This window comes from Nannospalax galili, unplaced genomic scaffold (genome assembly GCF_000622305.1).
Source record: "Nannospalax galili isolate Female #2095 unplaced genomic scaffold, S.galili_v1.0 scaffold186, whole genome shotgun sequence".
NCBI classification, from domain to species: domain Eukaryota; kingdom Metazoa; phylum Chordata; class Mammalia; order Rodentia; family Spalacidae; genus Nannospalax; species Nannospalax galili.
Genome location: NW_008358774.1, coordinates 6111091 through 6134851, shown reverse-complemented (window position 1 = coordinate 6134851; position 23761 = coordinate 6111091). Strand labels below are relative to the sequence as shown.

At 37.5% G+C, this 23761-nt stretch overlaps 1 protein-coding gene across 2 annotated transcripts in view; it reads right to left on the bottom strand.

Moving 5' to 3' along the window:
- The window catches only part of Hbs1l (HBS1 like translational GTPase), a 76400-nt gene that overhangs the window by 18227 nt on the left and 34412 nt on the right, over positions 1 to 23761 (bottom strand). Inside the window, exons 5-9 of one of the 2 annotated variants that reach the window (XM_008822088.3) lie at positions 10059 to 10155; positions 6142 to 6404; positions 5569 to 5734; positions 3004 to 3121; positions 313 to 459 (exon numbers count right to left, since the gene is read on the bottom strand). In XM_008822088.3, coding sequence (XP_008820310.1) covers positions 313 to 459; positions 3004 to 3121; positions 5569 to 5734; positions 6142 to 6404; positions 10059 to 10155 — 791 coding nt within the window. Of the gene's footprint in view, positions 1 to 312; positions 460 to 3003; positions 3122 to 5568; positions 5735 to 6141; positions 6405 to 10058; positions 10168 to 23761 lie in introns of both variants that reach the window. The other variant, XM_008822087.3, reaches the window with a different exon arrangement.

Here is a 23761-nt window from a genome sequence, read left to right as displayed (position 1 = left end):
ATATATATCTTAATAACATCAAAAACAAATTCCAACAAAACATGGGGCTAGAGAGATGAATTAGAGGTTAAGAGCACAGATTGTTCTTGCAGAAGACCCAGGTTAGAACTTCAGTACCCACATGGTGAATTACAACAGTCCGTGACTCTAGTTCCAGGGGAACTCCTCTTCTGTCCCCACAGGCACTGCACAACACGGGTGCACTTGCACATATATAGGCTTAATACTCATACACAAAATAAGTAAGTAAATAAATTTAAAGTTAAAAATAAAATTTTTAAAAACAAAATTCTAACAAAACCCTTTAACTACCTGATCCATTTTGTTGACAGCCACAGCAAGTTGTGTCACGCCAAGAGATCGAACCAAAAGGCCATGTTCTCGAGTCTGTCCTCCAGTCTCAAATCCAGCTTCAAACTCTCCCCTGCTGGCATCAACAACTAAAACAGCTACATCGGCCTGAGGAAGGACAAAGAACAAGAGCTAGAAATAGCAGCACACCACTTTCACTCAAAGGACAGTTTACTCAAGTTGACTACCTGGTTAGATTTTAAAGGCAGACCCTAATGTAATCTTAACCTGAAATGAAACACCAAAGCAAACGGCCAGCATCAAGAAAAAGAGTTTATAAACTGAGCAATCAATTTGTTTTGTCCCTGTAGTCCCAGCTGGCTTGGACCTCAATATGTAGATTAGGCTGGCCTCAATCTCACAGGATTCTCCTGCCTCTGCCTCCTGAGTGCTGGGACTAAAGTCCCACCTCACGGGCCTTGAACGATCAATCTGAAAACTGACTCCTTTATTTATTATTAAAATGAATAAATTCTTATTTAATAAATTTTGTTTGTTTTAGACAGGGCCTCCCTGTTTCCCTAGAACTTACTACATAGACCAGTCCAGCCTTGATCTCACAGAGATCCACCTGCAAATGCCTCCAGAGTGCTGGAATTAAGGGCATGCACCACCATGCTCAGTTTCTAATAAATGTTTTTTAAGAGAAATAAATAAATCACTGCAGTCACTATCATATCTCAGGAAAAGTCTCAGTCTCTTTGGGTTGAACATACTTCACAGACAGTAGCAGTGCAAGTAACAGTCTGTACAAAGCAAGCAGCTCTAAGCTTGCACGTTCTATGCACAGTAACTGTAAATTTATTTCTCACAAAGTTTTCTAAATCACTGTAAAACTTGCTTTCTTAGGTAAAGTATGAAATTCACTGAAGCAGCATTAAAACCCCTAATGCTATATAAGCATTTTACCTAACCCTTTCCTAATACCAGCTCCAAGAAATTGCTGGGGAGATTCTCTATTAATCTACTTTCTGTATAATAGCTCTTTCCTTCGGGAGTTCAAAGGCTTATACAGTATCAATATAATGAAATTTAAAATAATTCAATTAGATAACCTCTAAAATATTTTCCTACTCTAGGTCCATAAGGAGTTTGGAATAAATGGTGTATGTAACAACCCTGGACTCTCAGGTTCTAGAACGGAAAAAGCCTTATCTATAGCCATTTTTCCTTGTCTTTGCTTCTCCCCTTAAAACATCAAAATGCGCCTTGTGGTGGTTATACCCATGGCACCACCTCCCACGGTTCTTGGCACACAGCAGGCATTCAGTAAACAGTCACTGAATGAAAACTGTATACACAGAAGCAAGTATCTAAAAGGCAATAAAGAGAAATTAATGCTGGATTGTACCTTTTGACAAATGAAACAATAGTATATAGTTCACAGGTATATTAGAGGAGTATGAAATTTGGGGAAAAATACCCCTCATAAGGTGGTTATGTTTTATTACACGGACTGCATACTCAACACCCACCATAGTAGCTCTCCCATACTAGGTACTAAATTAATGGTGATATAATTATATTTCAGTCAAGTATAATGAATCGTAATATTCGAAAATTATATATCAACTTTTAAACTAATTTTTTCCTAAGTTATTAATATAATATTCCTTTTAGACTGACAAATGCTCATATTAATACTCCTCTTTAATGGGTAAAACTTTGAAAATGGTCAAGTGCTTAAAATCACACTTTTGCCACGTAACAGCCAAATATTTAAGCTGTGTTTTCCAATAATCATCCATTATGACAGAAGTATATACAGTGCTGTTTTCCTTGTTTTTATTATCTAATTTATCTTCCAGTATCTTTATTAAGAACCATTTAAATTTATAAGTTGAAAACAGTTTTCAATCTCTAAAGAGAGTATATAAAACTCAAATTCCCTTGACATGGGAAACAGCTCCAGTTATCACAGTACTAGGGAGTGTCCTGATCCTCGCTGAACTTTTGAGCAAGAAATGATGCTTCCACATATTTAATCCGCATTTTTCTTTTGTGAATGAATAAAAGGCTTTTAAAATAAATAAATGCTTATTTAATAAATTTTCCTATTTGTTTTTGGTTTTTTGAGACAGGGCCTCCCTGTGCCCCCAACTGGCCTGGAACTCATTATGTAGACCAGTCTGACCCAATCCCCCTGTATCTGCCTCCCAACCTCCCAAGTGCTGAGAGTAAAGGTGTGCATCACCATGTCCCGTTTCTAATAAATGTTTTTAAAAAGAAAATAAAAACATCACTGGAGTACAGATGCCAAGCGTCATCATTTCTGTATAAATTAGGTCTTTTAAAAAGATACAGGGCTTGAATATAAACAGATAGGGCAGATCTTGAAATATTCACTCAAAATTACCAATAAATGAAAAAAATCAAAAAGCTATACTTGTATACTATTAATTTTAGTTCCAAAGAAGTCCCTCTCTTTGATACATTTGCAGCATTGTAATACATTAGAAAGTTTTATAAAATGCAGATGAAGACAGTATCAAAATTCATAGCTCAATTTTTTCTAACTTTTTAAAAGTCATAAATTTCAATTTTAAAATATTTTAAAATTGAAATAAAGTTAAAATGCTAGAATTACAAGCTCAGAATCAAGAACTGTCTATACAATCAGTCGCTGTATATAGTTAAGGAAACAGTGGGTACCTGGGCTGCTCCTGTGATCGTATTTGGAATGAAATCCTTATGGCCTGGAGCATCCATTAGTGTAATGACTTTGGTTGTGGTTTCAAACTTTGTCATACCGACATCCATTGTTACTCCCCTTAAATAAAACATAAAATAGTTAAAATGTTCCATGTAAATAGTCAATGATATGGGCAAAGCCACAATAGGCTAAGTGACAATCTAAATCTAAGCAATTATGGGAATTTTACTATAAGATTCAGCTATAATCCATTATACCCATGTGCTTTGAAAACAAGGTAATATATAGAGCAAGAACTCTATCAAAAGGATAGATAGTTCCCATTTTCTTAAAGTTTTATAAGAAACAGTGTAAATTATGAACAAAGATATACACACGAATCTCTGGCTAAGAGAAAAATACTGTACAGGAAGAAAGACAAAATTGCAAATGATCACTTTCAAGTCGTTTTCCTACTTTTCTATATTTATGCTTCATTAGTTATAGAAATAAACCTATAAAACTTTCATTTGCAAAGTTGATCAATATGTTACAATTATGAAAGAGATATCAGAGATGCCCAGTTTTTAACAAAAATTAAAGAGAGAAGAATGCCAGTTTGCTCTGATTCCCAATGTAGCAAACCTTTTCAGCCATAAATGATCCCAAATATTTTAAAAAGCCTAGGAAAGTCTTTAAGAGCCCTGAGTCATCTGACTTTGGGAATTTAAAAGGAGAAACCATGTGGTTAATAAAGTAGGTTTGCTCTGAACCATTCAAATTAAAAAATCAGCCTTCGTTTACCAGCAAGAGACTCAACAACACTACAGTAATAAACTACAGATCTACTCTACCTGGGTTACAAGAGACCCGACAACACTGCAGTAATAAACTATGGGTTCACTACACCAGGCCTTCCTTCACTAGCAAGAGATCCAATCCTACAATAATGAACTATAGGTTTGCCAGAGCACTAAGGTAAGTGGATCTCCTTAGTTATTTAAGCTTGCCAAAGTGATGCCTAACCCTGTTTAACATTCTTCAACATTTACGGGCCACAGGCACCTCAGTTATGAGGCAAGCCTTATTCTGAGCTCTTCCCTAAGTATCATGTCATTTTTTTAAAAATGCTATTTAGCACTATATATTAGAGTGAGCTAAAAAAATATCTACTATGTACCTAGAAACTTCTGCTCTCCAAAGAATGAACAGTCTAAAAATTGTAACATGGAAGAAAAAGAAAACTAGAAACAACAAAAATAAAAATAAGACAACTAATAAGCAGATACAACAGCCTAAAATTTCAAAGGACTGAACCTTTAAGAAACATGTACATTTTTAGCTCACTTGTGCTTAACTCGCATCATTATGTATGCTTAACTAAGTCAGTCTAGCTTAAATTATATATCTCTATCAACCTAACTAGGTTACCCCAAGAAAACTAGAAGAATACATATTATAATAATCTGTTAAACAGGTGGAAATTATTTAGGCTTCTAATACTGATATTAGAAAAGAGTTCCACTCTTTTCCAAAATATGGCAACCATCCAGCTAACTTTTTGTATTGGGGTAAAAAAATAGGTTTGCAATGGTATACAGTTAAAAAGACACCTACAAGGAAAAAAAGACCATTATGATATAAATTCCAATTTATCAGAAGAGCTACATACTACTGTAACCTGCTTTATTGAGAACTGCCTTACATATCACAACGTACACAAGGACTGTAAGAAAACAACCACATACAGGGAAAAAAGAATGATAATCCAGGTATATAGTCTGTAATCATACTGAGATTAAAGGCATTGGGATCACAGTTCCCGTTCTGTTAATTTAGAGAAACTCTGACACGACTTCCCAGGTTGTCAGTCATTATTCTGACAAGTTGGTGTAAATTTGCCAATTCACTTTATTAAGGCATCCTTTGCTGTTCTATCTCTGATAGCCTGCAATGTGATAATTATATCTGCTCTAAAATGCTTCAAAAGAAATATTCTTTGGCCAGAGATATGTGAATATCTTCATTCTTCTGCTAGAATCCACCCTAAATTAGCATTAAACCCAGAAAAAGAGACAGGAGTCAATGACTAGCTGGATTTAATTATTTCTTTTTAATTCTGTATCAAAAAGATAGACAATAAGGTATAAAAATGAGTAAATCCTGTATCTTGGATTCTTTGTGTGTTTTGGGCATTCTGAATCTGGACAGAAGACCGCTTACTACCTTTAAAAACTTTCCTTTGTAACCTGAGCTAAGACTGAGTTGTACTCAAAACTTTAACTAAAATCAGACAATTGACAGTAGACTGAGAGAAGTAACAACTGAAACTTCTGCAGAAAAACTGTCTTAAGGTACTTGCTGTTTGGTGGTTTCGTCTGTTATTTGATTCAGGATAGTCTCCTATTCTCACGGTTTAAGACCATGAACAATGAGCAAACAAAAAAAAAAATAAAAAATTCCCCTAATAATTAAAAGGTTTTCTCTCAAGCATTTCATGATGTTTTACATATTCAGCACACATTACACACTTATTCTAAAGGACTCAACCATTTCAATCTGAAAATGTGAAACATAGTGACTACCTTTCCCTTTCTTCTCCAGTCTCATCCAAGACCCATGCATATGCAAATGAAGCCTTGCCAGCCTTTTTAGATTCTTGTTCATACTTATGCATAGTTCTTTTGTTTACATTACCCAGAAGATAAAGCATATGGCCCATCAGGGTACTTTTCCCAGCATCAACATGACCTAAGGAAAATTGATTCAAGATTAATACTACGTACACTTTCAGACTTTGCTCACATTGAGGCATTGCATGGGTGTATAATTAGTAGTTTAGGTCAGTCAGTATTTGGAATAATAAATACCAATTTTAATCAAATGACAGTTAAAACATCTAAGGGGGTGGAGGACACATTTTGTAAGAGGGGAAATTCTCCCATTTTCGTGAACACATGCCATTTTCAAAATGTTCACTAAAAGAAAATGCAGGGCAAGTCACATCTAATACCCCTCTTGGTAATTTGGCATCACTCTCCCAAGGTAACTAGGATGTATTATGATGCAGTGCCTCCTGGCTTTATGTCCGAGCTGCCCCAAGGCTACCCTGTCAGCCTGTAGCAGACCACCTGACACTCCAGAGAACAAGGGCATACCAATGACCACTAGGTTGAGAAGCTGCTTTCCACCCTGCCGCTTCTCCAGCTCTTTTTTCACATCTATCTGCTGCCTCAGCTTGCCAGGCTTTTTTGCCGGGGTTGGAGCTGAACTCTGCTCTTCTGATGCTTGAATGGAAGGGGACAGGAGAGCAGATTTAGAACTGGCCTCAAGAACGTCAGAAGCAGCAATGCTGGCATCTTCACCAGGAGGGCCTTTGTGCGGTATATGGAAACTATCGCCATTTTCTTCAGAGTTTAAGCTACAGAAAGCAGATTGGAAAGAAAGGTCAGAAGCCATTTTAACTGCTGTCTTGGTGTGTCAGAAGGGCAGAGATACCGCTTCATAAGCCTTTAAATCCTGGACCAAAAATACTCTGCCAAGTGATTAAAATCTGTTAAGGTAGAAATGCTAAGTAGTCAGAGCCAATCTACACAAAGGCAGACTTGGAGATTGTAGGAGAAAAAGAACTTTTTTCTAGTTCCCTGTCTAGAACTTGTAAAGCTAATTACTCTAGCCTTTACTTCTCCTTCACATCTCCTATTCATGATTCAAGGACTTTCTTCTCCACTTAGAGACAAGAGTTATGCAATTTGGGAGTCTTTTGGATAGACCCACTGAAGGGGTACTCCAAATGCCTCACCCCGCGTCCCTGTTCAGCAGGGAAGAAGCCAGAGTTGTCTGTGCCTGATTCCCTATTGGCAATTTGGGTAGCCTCTTCAGAGGATGGTGTGATAAGAATAGGAGGTAGGAATTCGCTAGGCAGTTAGGGTAAAAAGACCCCAAAGAAAAATACCTCCTTGGGATAAAAGTCAAAATGTCCTTGGGCCTCTTAGCAACATACTCTGTTCCAAAGGCTAAAAATGCCCAAAGTATTTGGGAGCTTGAATCTAATCCTTAAAAGATTTTAGGGTTACGTCTTCAGAGGGGGGAATGTTGGAGGGGAGGGACTGGGCATGATTTGATCAAAACACCTTTTATGCATGTATGAAATTCTCAATCAAGTTTTATAAAAATAAAAAAAAGAGATACAGACCTATGATAGTACATAGCTGTATGTCTACATTTAATGTCTTCAAATTTGAAATGTTTCTAAGATCTAAAAATGACCATTCTGAGCTCAGGCCTATGAGATTGATATGAGTAGAAGAATAAGCTGGTTACATTTTTTTAGATGCTTTTTCATATAATTTTATTTAATAACTTATTTCTAAACAACCTTTCCAAAACTGGAACTATTAACTTACAAATTTTTCTTCTTGAGTTATGACACTTAGCATGTAATAATTTATATTTAAGAAATTAAATGTGGAGCATCTGTTCTACATGTCATGTTCTGTTTTTTACTTACACATGTTCTACAGGTATAATTACTATTTTTAATATTAATAAAAAGCAGTAATTTGTACATAAATATATAGAAATAAATCTTCAGTAAGCTTTATGTTTATAAATTCTATACTCTCACGTTCAAGGAATAACTTGGGTAGTTTGCAAGATCAGTCAAGAGTGGGTGTATTCGGGATGGTACGGCTATACACAAAGTCTTTGACTGGGCCTACAAGCAAATTCAACACATTATGACTTTGATTTCTGAATTCTTGGTAACTTTCTTTTACATTTATATACCTATTTATTTATGTATTTATTTAGTATGTGTGTGTGCTCGTGCAAAGGCACACATGTATAGGCATGCCATGACAAATGTGTGTTGAGGTCAGAAGACAACTTGCAGGAAGTGCTTCTCTCCTTTCATTATGTGGGTCCTGGGAATTGAACTCAGGTTTCAAGTCCTGACAGCAAGCACTTTCACCTTCTGAGTCAGCTTGCTGATCCATTTTTTTGATTCTATAACTAATTTTTTAAAACCACACATTTTACATACTTTTGTTATTTTTTAATTTTGTTTGGGGTTATTGTTTTGAGACAGAATTTATGCAACTCAACGGCTGCACGAGAACTCAGTATGTAGTCCATAAATATTTAAATGGCATCCTGTGATAAGTATGAATGGACCCTGTCTTCATGAAGCATGTAACTAGACAATTCTGAAAGGTCTGCACAGCACTTGGAAGTACAGACATTGATCTTTACTAGTGATTTGCATGTGCTGAAAATTTATATATCTTCATCACTTTACCCATTATTCTTATAATTATTCATTTAGAGTAATCTGGATTTACTTCCAATATAATACAATACTTTAAACTCATTTGCATTCTAAGACTTTTGAAACTTTCCCAATTACGACTATAAAATCAACAGGGCGTGGTGGCACACACCTTTAATCCCAGCACTCGGGAGGCAGAAGCAGGCAGATCTCTGTGAGTTCAAGGCTAGCCTGTTCTACATAGTGAGTTCCAGGACAGCTAGGGCTACAGAGAGACCCTGTCTCAAAAAGACAAAAAAAAAAGTTAGAAAAATTAAGACTCTTGAGATTGTTCCTGAGATTATATTCCTAAAACATGAAAAATAAAATTCCTCCATGTTAATATTTAGTAAAATTTTTTTCCTTTATGCTTTTGGTAAATGTACTTATAGACTGTAAAATTTTGGTATTTGTTTTTAATAAGACAAGTCTCCTGTAATCTAGGCTGGTCTCAGATTCTCTGTGTAACTGAGGATGACCCTGAACTCCTGATCCTCCTGTCTCCACCTCTCCCATGCCGCCAGTGCTGGGATTATAGGTGCATGCTACCATGCCCAACATACATGATATTTAGGGAATGGAAATTCTGAAAAATTTTAAGGAGGTTAAATATTAATGTTTTAAAACAGTTCATTTGAGACTCACATGATGTACTTCCCTTCTCTATTAAAAACTCTTAGAAAAATTCTAGACAGTGTGATTTTAAAAGAACAAGTTCTACCAATGTTGACTTATAGTCACTTTTTTCTCTAGAAACTCAAAATTCTAGTTTTTAATTGTATGTATATTGCTACAATGAACCACTTTACACAGTATAGAAATTTTAAAAAGGCTAGAGAGATAGCTCAGGGGTCAAGTGCCTACTGTACAAGCACAAAGACCCGAGTTCAGATCCCAAGCATCAATGTAAAAACCAGACACAATGTTGAGAGTCTATAATGCCAGTGCCTGGAGTGGAGGCAGATTCCTGGATGGTTCCCTGACCAGCAATTTAGCCAAAGTGGTACGCTCCAGGCTCAATAAGACACCCTATCTAAAAGCTAAGGTAGTGAGCAACTGAGGAAGACGCCTGACATCAATCTCTGGCCTCAACAAATGCTTGCATGGGTGAGTGAACTTGTACCCACAAATATGCAAGCACGCATATACCACAAACACACATCAAAGTTTCAAGGTAGTATTTTAGTTATTAGAAATTTACTGAGTCTGATTCCCTGACTCTCAAGCACTGCTTACCTAACGCCACCCAGAAGTGTTAAGAATTAAGAATTCCTGTTCCAGGGCTGGAGAGATGGCTCAACCATTAAGAGCATTTACTGCTCTTGCAAAGGACCCAGGTTTGGTTCCTATGGTGGCTGATTTTCTTAGCTCCAGTTCCAGAGGATCTGATACCCTCTTCTGGCCTCTGGTGAAACCAGGCACACACATGGTACACCTACATATATGAAGGCAATCCAGTTATGCCCATAAAATTAAGTAAAATCTTTAAAAACAAAAACAAAAAAAACCTATCTCACAAATCAGGTATTACAAAACATAAAGGTTTTTTATGCTAAACGAGCAATCATTTATGTGAGGAAACTCAAAGTAATATGCAGGTAATGCTAAAATCAAGGCTAATTTCTCACCCTCTTCTCTTTGTCCTTTGCTACCCTGAGGCCAGGTAATACTTTAATGCCAATGGTTAAGTAGCACAAAATTGAAAAAGAGTCTTATAAACTAATAGGAGACAATGGTAAAAACAGGGCAGGGGATTAAGAATCTTACCCAGGTACTTCAAATCCCATGGTTTGCTTCTTTCCAGATACAGTCATTTTAGCAACTTTTGGCACGATTTCAGATTCACTTTGAGATGATCGAGATCCTATTGATTTTCCTAATTAGGGAGTAAAATAGAAATATATTACATATTATAGAGATTATTAATTTGTACAGAATTCATGTCTTTATAAACATGTCTTTAAACAAATTTAGTGAGCTATAGATGCTGAAAGACACTCCCTCACCTATTCTGGGAAATCCCCCACCACTGTCTGGACACTTATACTTAACCCCCACTAAATCTCTTCCTAATTTTGAACTGACTGTTAAGTTTCAGTATTAAGAGGTCTCAAGGTGGTTTCTGCATTGAGCCTTATTCTGACATTACACCTAGACCCTCTACCCATCTCCCCAACCACACCCTTTCACAATACTAAAATTGTTTGGTCAGTTAGCAGATGGCTAAACTATTTTTGATCCCTTGAGATTTGTAAACTGATGAATAAGTTGAAAGTCTACTGAATATTTCTGGAACACTGCATATGTTTTACTTGCACATAACACTAGATTCAGTAAGATCTTTATCTCCATGAAGAATACAGGAGGACAATGCAGAACAAAAATTAAGAACATGAAGGGTAAGTTATGAACTATGAGCCAGATCTCAAAGTTAAGACTTTATGCATTTGGTTCTTTACATGTAACTCATTCAATATTTTTAAGTACTAATAGGATTAAATCCACAAGAACATGGAAACTGTTTGATACTGGTAAACACACAGAAACTACCAAATAAATTGGAAAATATAAATTAATGTAGAGAATTTACTCAAAATGTTTACTATTTGCCTATTATAGACCAGCTTTGCTAGAAAGGCAAGAGCAAACAAGAACAGATAAAATGTTTTTACTCAGAGTCTGGTATAGAGAGTGAAAATATTAAATGATTAAGTGTAAAGTTAAAACTGTTATTAGCGCTATAAAAAATTCCTATGTGGTGCAGTGAGACCTGATGACAGCAAACATGAAGCAGAGAGTTTCTCCAGGAAAGTGAGAATCATAGATTAAAAAAAAAGATTTACTAGTATAGAAATAAAGCACATTCTAGAAAGCAGCTTGCATACTGGCTCTGCTGTAGGAGAAAGACAGTCCTTCTGAGTGAGAGCAGAAAGCGAGCTACTCCAAGTTGAAGAGACAGACAATGAAGGACCACTGGGCCAGGCCAAAGAACTCAATCCCTGCTCCACAGAAATGGATACCTCCAAAATGTGGTGAGCAGATAGAAGGATGGATAAAGATGGGGACAATAAGGAGCGATATCTAAAAATAATCCTTTTAAGGACAAGAAAATCATGACATTAAGCTGTATTATGAAACTGGACCATCTGGGAGTTTTCAAGGACAAGGAGGCAGTTCTCGAAGCTCAGGCAAGGTCTGAAGGAGGATGCATGTTTGTTTCACGACCACATAACTGGAAGCTGAAGACAAAGACATGAGAATGCCATGGAGAGAGACAATAAAAGACCAGAAGCAGTCCTAGGATAAAGCCTTGGAAGAATTGGCATTTAAGCACCAGATGGCAATGCACCTGCCAGAAAATGAAGGAGAGTCAGAGAAAGGTGATGTCACAGAAGGTGGGGGAGGAGGGTGCTACATGGTGTTGGCACCCACATGAAGCAGAGAGTTTCTCCAGGAAAGTGAGAATCATAGATTAAAAAAAAAGATTTACTAGTATAGAAATAAAGCACATTCTAGAAAGCAGCTTGCATACTGGCTCTGCTGTAGGAGAAAGACAGTCCTTCTGAGTGAGAGCAGAAAGCGAGCTACTCCAAGTTGAAGAGACAGACAATGAAGGACCACTGGGCCAGGCCAAAGAACTCAATCCCTGCTCCACAGAAATGGATACCTCCAAAATGTGGTGAGCAGATAGAAGGATGGATAAAGATGGGGACAATAAGGAGCGATATCTAAAAATAATCCTTTTAAGGACAAGAAAATCATGACATTAAGCTGTATTATGAAACTGGACCATCTGGGAGTTTTCAAGGACAAGGAGGCAGTTCTCGAAGCTCAGGCAAGGTCTGAAGGAGGATGCATGTTTGTTTCACGACCACATAACTGGAAGCTGAAGACAAAGACATGAGAATGCCATGGAGAGAGACAATAAAAGACCAGAAGCAGTCCTAGGATAAAGCCTTGGAAGAATTGGCATTTAAGCACCAGATGGCAATGCACCTGCCAGAAAATGAAGGAGAGTCAGAGAAAGGTGATGTCACAGAAGGTGGGGGAGGAGGGTGCTACATGGTGTTGGCACCCTCAGGATCTCAGGCTCAAACCATCAAATGACGTGTGGCTGGCAAACTAAGTGGTAACATGATTTTAGATAAAGGTCACTGGTAGTTAACAAAAGCCATTTAAAAGTGAAGGAAGTAAAAAGCCAGGGTTCAAAAGCAGAAGGAAGGTGAGAAAACAGAAGTATATGTCCACTATCTTTTAATATGTAACTTCAAAGTCTATCATCATTGAAATTTCAAGGTTTTTAGATAACTCATTCGGAAGCAAACTCTGATATGCACTCACATGAGACTATCCATCATCCTTACTGTAAAAGGTTACATGTTTCAGGGTGAAGACAGCAATGTGCTTGACTAGGGAGGTCCCTTCCATTCCTCAACCCATCAGGGTATTAGACTACACATGGTATGTACATCTAAGTGCCTTTCTAAATTTAAAAGTTTCAGATAGGGGATTACAGAGATGTAAAATGTTTGGAAGGAAAAGGAAGAATGTGGCAGAATGACAGTAAAAGGAAGACACAGGATCACAATGAAAAAGAAAATGAGGGTCTCAATGAAGAGACTGCCAATATTAAAATATCTAGTAAGGCAGAAAGGTACAGGATGACAGGATCTAAAGCACAGCAGAAACTGAACTGGGCTTGTGAAAGGGCTCTTTAATTGCAAAAGGCGGGAGAATGTCTGCTTAGGAATTTCCTAATCAGTGGCTTCTATTTTTTTTTTTTAATATAACAGTTACTAACTGCCTGAGACTGAGATTGGACAAGTAAATAAGATTTTCAATAGCAGTACTATACTGGATGGGATGCAAACTCTACTGTGAAGAGGTCAAAAATAAACTAGTAACTGAAATAATCAGTCACGGATCAACCGAGACATAGTGTAAGTATTCAAGTTTATCATATTTTGAGGAAAAAACAGATCACACAATATGTAATTATATTCTCTTATTCTTCCCAACAAACTGGAAATGCATTCTTTGTATAACAATTCTGAGCAACTGAGCACCATATTTTCAGTAAATTTGCAGCAGTAGGAATGAGTACCGTGTAGAAAATAGACCTTGAATTCTCAACCCTGCCCTCCCACTAATTAGCTATTACCTTACAGCTTCAGTAATTTTTCTTGGGGATTATAGGGCTGCAGTGAAGACTGAATCCCTCGTGCCACATACTTGGCCCTTCTCTGATAAAGTATGTGGTTTCCACCTCACACATTCATGTGAATTAAATGATTTCTACATCTGTGAATGTATGTATATACCACTAAGACGTTAAATTCAACAGGTCACTATGAGGTCAAAGTAAAATGTGCCACTCCAAAGGATTATCAAGGCCCTCCCTCAAACCATGCAAGATCCACCAATCAACTCAGGATCACTCCAAGGACAGGCATTCTGAAGAGTCATATGTAATGATTTAATGTAGTCTCTAGTAGAATAGGGAAGAACTGTTTATGTTCAATTCTTAAGAAATGTTATTCACATGAGCAAATCTAGTTTTCTTGTTTTATAAATAAGGGACATACAAGTGAAATGATTTTATCATAATGACAGGGTCTTCACCTAAACCAAATCGCCTACCTACCTGCCCATTTCACCACTCTTGTATTCCAGTTAGCCCTGCAGTAAAGCATTCCTCAAATCTGCTACCTTGAGTCCCTAGTGGTTAGTGGTTAGCCTTTGAGGTACCCTTTTCCTCCAGGGCTCCTGTTTTCTTTGGTGGCTAAAATGTAGAACTCTTGTCCTAAAGACATTTCCAGAGTATATTCTTGTAAAGGACTGGAAGCTAGATCTTGGCAGCATTACACGTGTCACGGACTCCTGATGAATTTAATGAAACGGTGTTTGCATATCCACATGATTTACTCTTCTGATTCATTCCTTTGGTCTGTAAGTACATTCAGTATGAGTTTACAAGCTCTTTGAGGACAGGAAATTCCTTTAACATATGTTTGCACATATGTTACCACAAGCCACAGTTTAAAGAGTAACTCCTATGGGTTATACTGAAACTATAAGGTGACTTCTATTGTCTTTACAAGTTATCCTAGGTCTCTTCAGGCAATAACCTCCTCAATCATATCCTTCGCCATCTTCTTACAGCTAATACCAACAACCAGCCACCTCCTAATGTTTAAATTCTAGCAGGCCAAGCTCGCATGGCTTTGCTGTGGGCAGCCTATGTTCTTCCTGCAAGATGCTTTGCAGTTTTTCACCTTTGGAACTACACAAAAGAGGTATGATGATCCCCTTACTTTCCAGAAACTGATGTTCAGAGCAGTTGTTTTGACAAGGGCAGTACAGCCAACATAAAACAAACAAACAAAAAAAAAACATGAGTCACATGATATGATAGCTATCCCTAAGCTTAAAGGCCACTCTGAGACACAAGTTTTATTAAAATTATGAAGACAAGTTACAGACACTATAGACAAAAGAAATAGAAAGCATACAACTGAGTAATTATGAAAGGCTTAACTTAAGCAAAGAAAGATTTGATCTGGTAACAAAAAAATTTTTTTAAAGATCAACAGAACAAAATCTCTAGCCAATGATCAATAAACTTTTAGAGAATTTTCTTCACAAGTGTTTTTTAAATGCTTTTTTTTTTTTTTTTAAAAAAAAAGACCTTTGGTAGCTGTATATTTAAAGGACATCTTTTCTCAGTAAGTATAAAATAAGTAGCATATGCTAAGAAAATATTCTTAGGAAGGATAATTACTAAAGCTCTTTAGAAATGGGGAATGGTAGGAGTAGGTAAGAGAAAAAGCCATAGAAACTATATGTGATAATGGTGATTTACTCAGGATAAAGTTTGTCTCATCATTCTATGATTTCTTAACTTTCCTAAGCCATTATACAGATATCTTCAAGTTTCAGCCCCCAAATCCTATTTATCCCTATAAACATATCTGATCTATCCAGTAGCAATCAATTTTTTAAAACTATTATATGGACAGAAGCCTGTCAAATATCCCAGAGGCTGTGTTTATCACAACTACAAAATGTACATCTACTTCAAGATGAAATTGGAATGCACATTATTGGTGAATGAGCATGAAAAAAAAACCCTCAAATGAAACCAAGAAACTGAACTTTTCTACACACAGTGAACGTTTTATGAAAATTTTAGGGGAAAAATATTAATTTGAAAATAAAGTTTGTGGCTAGTCAAGTTCATCTTTACAGTATTATTTTTAGTTTGTATATTTCTATACCCATTTACTTTCTTTAGATTTTAATAGTTGCAAAGACAGGATCAAGAAATGCCAGCATAAACATGTTCCCTGTCATAGACAATAATACAAAGTAACTTTATTTTGTCTTGAACCCAGTGCTTTTTATTTGCTTAAGTGTCACGCAGCTAAGAATGCGTATCAAAAACAGAACAAATTGGGAGCATAAATCCAATGCAATTATTTGGGGAGGAAAACATGCCAAGTTGACACTGAAATTCTTCAGAAAGTAATGAGGGAATGATGAATAATGTCTTTAAATTGGGAATAATGATAAGAAGCCTGAACTTACAGATATCAAGACTTCTCATGTAATCTCTGGAGTAAATTAAAAACTGGTGATGCCTCAAGAACAGTGAAAGCAGAATAGAGGCTCTAAAAATGCACCAATAAGTAGGAATGCCTTTTTATGTCTGTTAAATACAAGAGCCAATAAGCATTGAATATATGGAAAGATATATAGGAATAGAATTACGCAGATTATATGTATTTATACTTATAAAACGACATCCAGTACGTGCAGAAATATTTCAAATCGTGAAGAACACTCATTCAACACATGAATGTACATTCATTTGAAGACTCTTTTGTCATATATCATATATAAATTCTTTGCTGATTAGATATCATAAATATATGTATTATGACCTTCAAGTATAGGAGACTGACAATTTAATGTAAGACTTTAAAAAAAATTTCTCCCTGATTAAAGATATCACAAGCAAACACAAAGAACACGGCGAAAATAAATGCAAGGGATTACTATGGGTGACAGAGTTCTACAAGCCAGTAGGAAAAAAACAATCAGAAAAACGCAGACAATATAGAACAGGTCAGCAAACACAGAGTGCAGCAAAGAAAGGTAAGAGAAGGGTGGGGAAGGGAAGGGGAAGAAGGGAAAGAGAAGTAAAAACAGGAGATGGAAGTGGGAAGACAGAAGAGGGGGCAGCGAGAGTAGACACAAGTAGAGCATTTCCTACCTTTTTATGAACATCAAACACTGCAGAGAGACAGTGGGAGATTGGTGCCCTCTGACAGTGTCATCAAGAGCATAGTCTGGTGCACTTGAGTTAAAATCTAAAAAGTATTATGTATACCAAGATTCTGAGAATGTGAGCCACAGACATATCAATACTACTGTACAACAACATAGGAACAAAACTGTGTGCACTGTGTTGTCTGTAACGCTAAATACAAGGCTGAAAATGATATAAGGGAATGGTTCAATTCCTGTGCATTCAGTGGAATTGTATGCTGCAGAGATAGAAGTAGATCAATATATATGAAAAGGTAACAGTGGCACATCAAGTTGAAGAAGCATTAGAAATGTTATGTAACAAGGATGCTATATCACCATGTTACCAGTATTAAAAGGACTACATGCATTTCAGTGAACTCTTAAGTGACTGCTTCTGGGAATCATACTATGAAAGAGAGGATGTGATTTCTATTTCAAATGTCATGTACTTCTACATACAGTGATTATGTATTTATTATGTATTTTAAGAGTCAACGAATAAATGAAAAACATTAAAACATTTTTTAAATGCTAAACTCTTTTTTTGTTTTTGTTTTTCTGAGACAGGGTCTCCCTATAGCCCCAGTTGGTCTAGAACTCACTGTGTAGACCAGGCTGGCCTTTAACTCACAGAGCTCCACCTGCCTCTGCCTCCCAAGTGCTGGGATTAGAGGTGTGGGCCACCACACCCAGGCAAAACTCTTATTTCTCTATTCTTCTTTAGACTTGTTGTTCTTAAAAGGCAATACAATAGTGGCACCTGCTTAATGGGAGAGAACTCATATGTGGTGCTGAAAACATAGCTAAATACACATGGATGAAGAGAGCATAGATGCTAGAGAAAAGCCTGTCTGTCACATCCCTAGACAAAAGTAATTTCTTACTGTATGCTAAATATGTATTCTTATATTTACAGAGAATATACCTCCCACCATCAAAGCAGCTTCTTTTTGCAAAAGAGATTACAGAGTTCCACAACTGATCACACAGAGAATAAGTGCCTGTGAGATGCCCAGCCCTAAGTGATACATTTTCAATGGAACCTCTACACCTCAGGCTCATGGAACATAGTGGAACAGGGACAAAGAGAGTATTAATGTATCTCTCAACTCTCACCAGCAAAGCTTCCTCATGCAACAGAGGGGGATTAACACAGAAAGTCACAACTGGCCGAATTGTAGAGGATAAGAGACTGCAGAGTGCATGACCCTGGATAAGGACTCCTATATTAAAATCTCTGCCACTCAGAACTCAAGGATCATTGAGGGAACAGGGCAGAAAGACTGTAAGAGTCAAGGGTGGCCGATGACTGTAAGAAAACAGAGTTTTCAAGGCTTCTGGGAACTTGCTTATGAACCTACAGCAACGGTGACAGCATGCACAAGACCCATGCAAATTCAAACCAGACAAAAACCCATAGAATAGAGAAATGGGCAAGAAGCCCCAACCTTAACCGAGGAACTACTGACAGCTGATCACTGCTGGGTGAGGGAGAGTTGGTCTTCCTTAAGGGAGTCACCTTAAAGGCTGCCCAAGCTCCAGTGGATGAACCCACACCAAGGGACATCTATGGACAGAAAGTGGACTGAACAGGCCTTAACATATATGACAGAATGCATGAAGTTCACCAGGGGAGGAGGGGACGCTATAGGAGGTACAGATAGGGGAGGAGTCTACATATCATTAAGATGTACCATATGAAATGCAAAAAAAAAGATCCAATAAAAATGTATTGCAAAAAAAAAAAAAGGTAATAAGGTAAACCCACTTAGCAATAACATCTTGAGTACCAAACACAACTCTTACCAATGATCCTGAATACAGTATGTTAGAAGAACCAACTGAAAAGTTCATGGTTTCGTGCAAAGGTATATAGTTTTTCTAACTAATTACTCAAGGCCAATTTCAGAATGCTCTAGTTAAGTTATGGTTTTGTGTACCAAACCAATCTGCTTAGACAGCCAGAGCTTCAACTTGCACTTCTGTTTCAGGAGCTATTTTATATACTGTATTACATCTCTACATGTTTGCTGAAGGCTGAATGAACTAATAAATCATTTTCTTTTTTCTTTTTTTTTTTTTTTTTTTTTTTTTTTTTTTTTTTGATCTTTTTGAGACAGGGTCTTCCTGTAGCCCCAGTTGGCCTGTAACTTGCTATGCAGACCAGGCTGACTTTGATCTCAGAGATCCACCTGCCTTCCAAGTGCTGCCTTCCAAGTGGTGGCATGTGCCACCACGCCCAGCTATAATAAATCATTTGGCAGCTCTTTCAATGTTCTGATAAATTTCTGAAGGAATGACGGTAAAGAGAATTGTAAATACAACTTCTTTTGAACATTACTTCCTCTTTCACATCGCATGGTAAAATCTACCATGAACTCATCAAATGCTCTATAAAGTAGGAATTTGTAACCTTTCAGTGAATCATAGAGGCCAACTTCAGCACTGTATGATTAAAAAATTTTGGATTATTCTACAAAAATTAGCTAAATTTATGAAGGAAAGACCACAAAATTGTTTCCCTTGGGTAACAGGCAATAGAACACAGTACACAAAAGTTTTTATGCATACTTCTGTTATCCCAGAAGAGTGCTAATAGTCACCCCATAGCAAAGACAGCAAGTTACAAATCAAAGGTTAGTAATGATTAAAAAGTTGGACTCTGGGGACTAGGGAGATGGCTCAGCGGTTCAGAGCACTGGCTGCTCTTGCAGAGGACCAAGGTTCAGTTCTCGGCATGCATATGGTGGCTAACAACTGTTTGTAACTCCAGTTCCAAGGGAATCTGATACCCTCTTCTGATTACCATGGACACGGCATGACACAGGTGCACTTACATGCAGGCAACACACACACACACACACACACACACACACAAAAATGGACTCTGCCATGCACACCCCCGTTTCCCTCCTTGGATACTAGGAACCTATAGATACCGTGTCTGGCAATCATTCACTCATGATGGGAAGAAACAAAACACAAACTATGATATCATGGCCAGTATTGGATAAACATATTAAAGCATAAGGCATGATTCCAATTACCAAAGAACTCAAGACCTCCAAAAGAGAGCTATCACATGGATATGTTTCAGTATTAGCACTGTGAACTGCAATAATGCAAACTGGGTAAGAGTATATGGGAAAATTAGGGAGGTGCATTTCAAAAGATTCCCACTTAGTCTTGGAGGAAAAAACTAAAAAGGGATCAGAGAGTATGACACAAAGTACACAGCTGAGACACAGAGAGAAAGAGTGGTTTAGATGGCATACAGCAAGAAAAGAGAGTAACTCAGTCTGGGGATATAGCTGAGGCATGAGACTGCTTAAGTAGCATGCGCAAGGTGCCTGGGTTTGATTCCTCACACTCTCACCCCCCAAACAAACAAACAAACAAACAAACGGAACACATATAACATCTAATTTTGATATGTAAGAGAGTGGTGGAACATGAGCTCTAACTTATCATATTGTGTAATTATATTCTAGCCACAGAATGGAAAAATGGCTCATGGACACAAGACTGAAGGGAGTGCAGTTCAAAGACTGTTACACAAATATATGTAAAAATTCTAGAGAATAGTAGCAATAAGGAAAGAAAAAGGGACCAAGAAGTATCATAAGGCAAAGCCAGGCAACCATGCTACATGTGTGTCTACAAGGCTGAGAAAGAACAGTCCCCAAATGTCCTGCCTATGAAGAAGGGGTGGGTAGTGGTTCCACCAAGAAAAGCAGAATACATCCAGAGAAGTCTACTGGTGGAATCTGATTCTGAGGCAGTCCCTTCGCTCAGGGAAAAGCTGTGGCAGTCCATACAGAAACTCTGTTTCCTTCTAAAAAGATGGAGAAGACCACCAAATATTTTATTTGATTAGACACTGTTTACATACTATCATGGGCATTTCTCAGGTTAAATTAATACAAGTTCCTTGCACTGGAGACACAAACATGAGTAACAGTCTGTTTTCTGGTAGTGTTCATTTGAAGAGATGTGACTGACATCAAGGAAACAAGATGGAAAGAAAACACAGGCCAATTAAGAGAATACTGGGAGATCAAAACAAAATAGCTGAGCAAGTTCTATAGCATGACACAAAATACACTGGTAGAACCTGGAAGTGAATTAAGTGCTACAAAGGGGGATGGGAACATCAGGAACCTCCTAAGAGACTGCTAAGACTCTATAATTAAAATACTGTTAATGAATCAGAGACATGAGGCTAAGATTCCTTTAAGACATCTGAATAGAAATTCACAGACACCCAGATTACCTGGTTTACAGAAATGGGCAAGTCATTAAAATATTTGAAGTCACTCGATACCGATATATCCATCCAAAGAAAAGCGAAAAGGAAGCCAAGTAGAGACTTTAATGCTCAGTAGAGAGGGAAGCAGAAAGTATTTACTTTCCTCGTAGATCTGAAAGACTGAGTCCTTAAATAGAATCATCACATATCATGCAACTCGGGGGTCATATTTCTTAGAGGTTTTGTCAAATCCATCATGTTATAGATGAAAAGTAAGTGAATGTCCAAGGTTGAACAAATGATTAACAGAACTTTCACTCTCATTTTCTCCAGCCTGTTTCCGAGACATCTTCCCATTTTCTGTTGTCTTCTGGTTATACCTCCTTAAGACACATGGAAATTATGTTCCCACATGACTAAATCAAAGTCATTTTGAAGTTAAATGTTCACAAAATAACACTGCATCAAGTGCCTCTAGGAAATGACAATGCATTGTCCAGATCTTGATTCTGTGAGTTTAGTGAGGCTGATCATATTAATATCTAAGATACTTCTGAAAACAGTTGATGCTAAAATCAATTGTTTTATCAGGTTTAAAGTCTCCTAAGAATATACTGGGTAAGGTTAGAGCCTAGCAGTTGGATAACTGTCTGCCTAACAAGGGAAAGTTTCAGTGTAATACCATTTTAATTTCTACTGGGAAAACTAGCAGACCAGGCTGTTATTCCTTTAAGAAACCCGCTGGGACTATCTTCTTCATCTTCTCTTCGTGCTCACTTTTAGGAAGTGGAAAAGAAGCACTCAGGTGCTAAGGAGCATGTCCCAGGGCAATGATGTCAATTCTAGGTCACATGTAAAAACGAAAGCTCCAAAACAAAAAGGGCTTTTCTATACATCTTTGTATTATGTATACTCTTTTCTGTCTAATATATATCAAATATTAAAATACAGGGTGGGGCTGGAGAGATGGCTCAGCGGTTAAGAACACTGGTTGTTCTTGCAGAAGACCCGGATTCAAATTCCAGCACCCACATGGCAGTTAACAACTGTGCATAACTCCAGTCCCGGGAGATCCAACAGCCTCTTCACGACATGGGTGCACTTACCTACAAGCAGGCAATACAAGCATACATATAAAAAATTTTTTTTAATTTTTTTTGAAAGTTTAAAAAACAAAAATATAGGGTGTGTCTTACCTCCGTTACTGGTCTAGCAGTTCCACAAGGATACTAATATACAGTCCAGTTCAGGCACATACTAGGTATTCAAATATTTAATAGAACTGTGTAATTTTGTATGTGAAAAAAAGTAGCACAGCCTCTAACCTAGTCATTCTCATCTTGGGAAAGTCTAGGGAGATGCTTCGGTGAGAAAAGTGTCTGCTGTGTAGGCATGAAAACCTGAGTTTGGACCCTGGACACCCATGTAAAAGCCAGGTGTGGCCAAGCATGCCTGTAGCCCAGCACCGGCAAGTGGAGGTAAGATCCCAGGGGCTCACTGACCAGCCAGTCCTTCCAAACAGGAAATGCCTGGTTCAGTGAGAGACTGTGGCTCAAAAACTAAGGTGAAGAGATTGAGGAAGGCATCCAATGTCGACCTCTGACCTCCACATGTGCCCACAGGACAGATGAGTACACCTGCACATACACACAAGCACACATGTATATACCACATATTGGGGGTTGGGGGTAAGAACAAAATGAAATGGAACACTGAGATCCCTGTTCCCTCCCTTACTCCCTTATTAAAATCACTGTCAATGGGAGACACTGATGCTGAGAAGCATCATTCTTTCAGGAAAGAAAAAAAAAATTGAAAACTACTTCTATCTGGCATAAAACTAATTTTAATAGATGAAAATGTAAGGCTCAGATAATTAGTCTGCCAGGTGATTTTAATACTCTCTGCAAACTGTAATCACCTACATATCACTGAGTGGTTTCAGGTTCATAACTAAGAGGTATTGAAGACCTGCCTCAAGTCAGGAAACTAGTTCAGATGAACTTTTATGGTCTGTACCTTACAATCTTATTTTAAAAATACATAAATACAGTGAGAATTTCCCTTCCACACACAGACCATTAATCTCTAAATGACTTCAAAATGCTTGAACATCTTAAGATGACCATCAGAGTACTATGTTATCTAGGAAAAAAAAATGTTCTTAAACCCAATCCAAACAACCCAGGGAATTTTTTTTCTTGACATAGAACTCAAAAGTAAATGCAAGAAATACTACAAGGGACAATCTTTTAAATATAAACCTGCATGGTTTAAGTAATTTCAAACTAGACAGGGGCTGGGAGTGCAACTCAACACTGGAGTGCTTCTCTAGCATGGTGAAACCAACAGTACAGAGAATTCAAATATGAATAGTCCATAGGAAGCTGTGAAGACACTGGGAAAGACATTTGTTTTTGCTTTAAATTAACAATGTGGGCTGGTGAGAGGGCTCAGCCAGAAAAAGTACCTGGCACCAAGCCTGAGAACTGACCCAAGTTCCATCCTTAGGACCTACCATAGGGGAAGGAGAGAACGGACTCCTGCAAGCTGTCCTCTGACCTCTACACACGTGCAAGTGCACCCCAAATAAATAAATAAATATAAACATTTTTAAATGACATTATAATTCTTAATGTTACTATACAGACACAAACATACTAAAAAGAAAAAAAAATGATACAAAATTGTATATACAGAATAACCCTAAACCTGAAAGAAAACATGCAAAGCAAAAACTATGATTGTTTTCTTGGGTATGAAAGACAATCATGACACCTCTCCCCTTCTTATTTGAGACAGGGTCTTATTTATGCAGCACAGGCTACCTGTGAATTCAAGATACTCCTGCTTTTGCCTCCAGAGTGCTGAGACTGCAAAGTGTGCTACCATACTCAGCTACCCAACT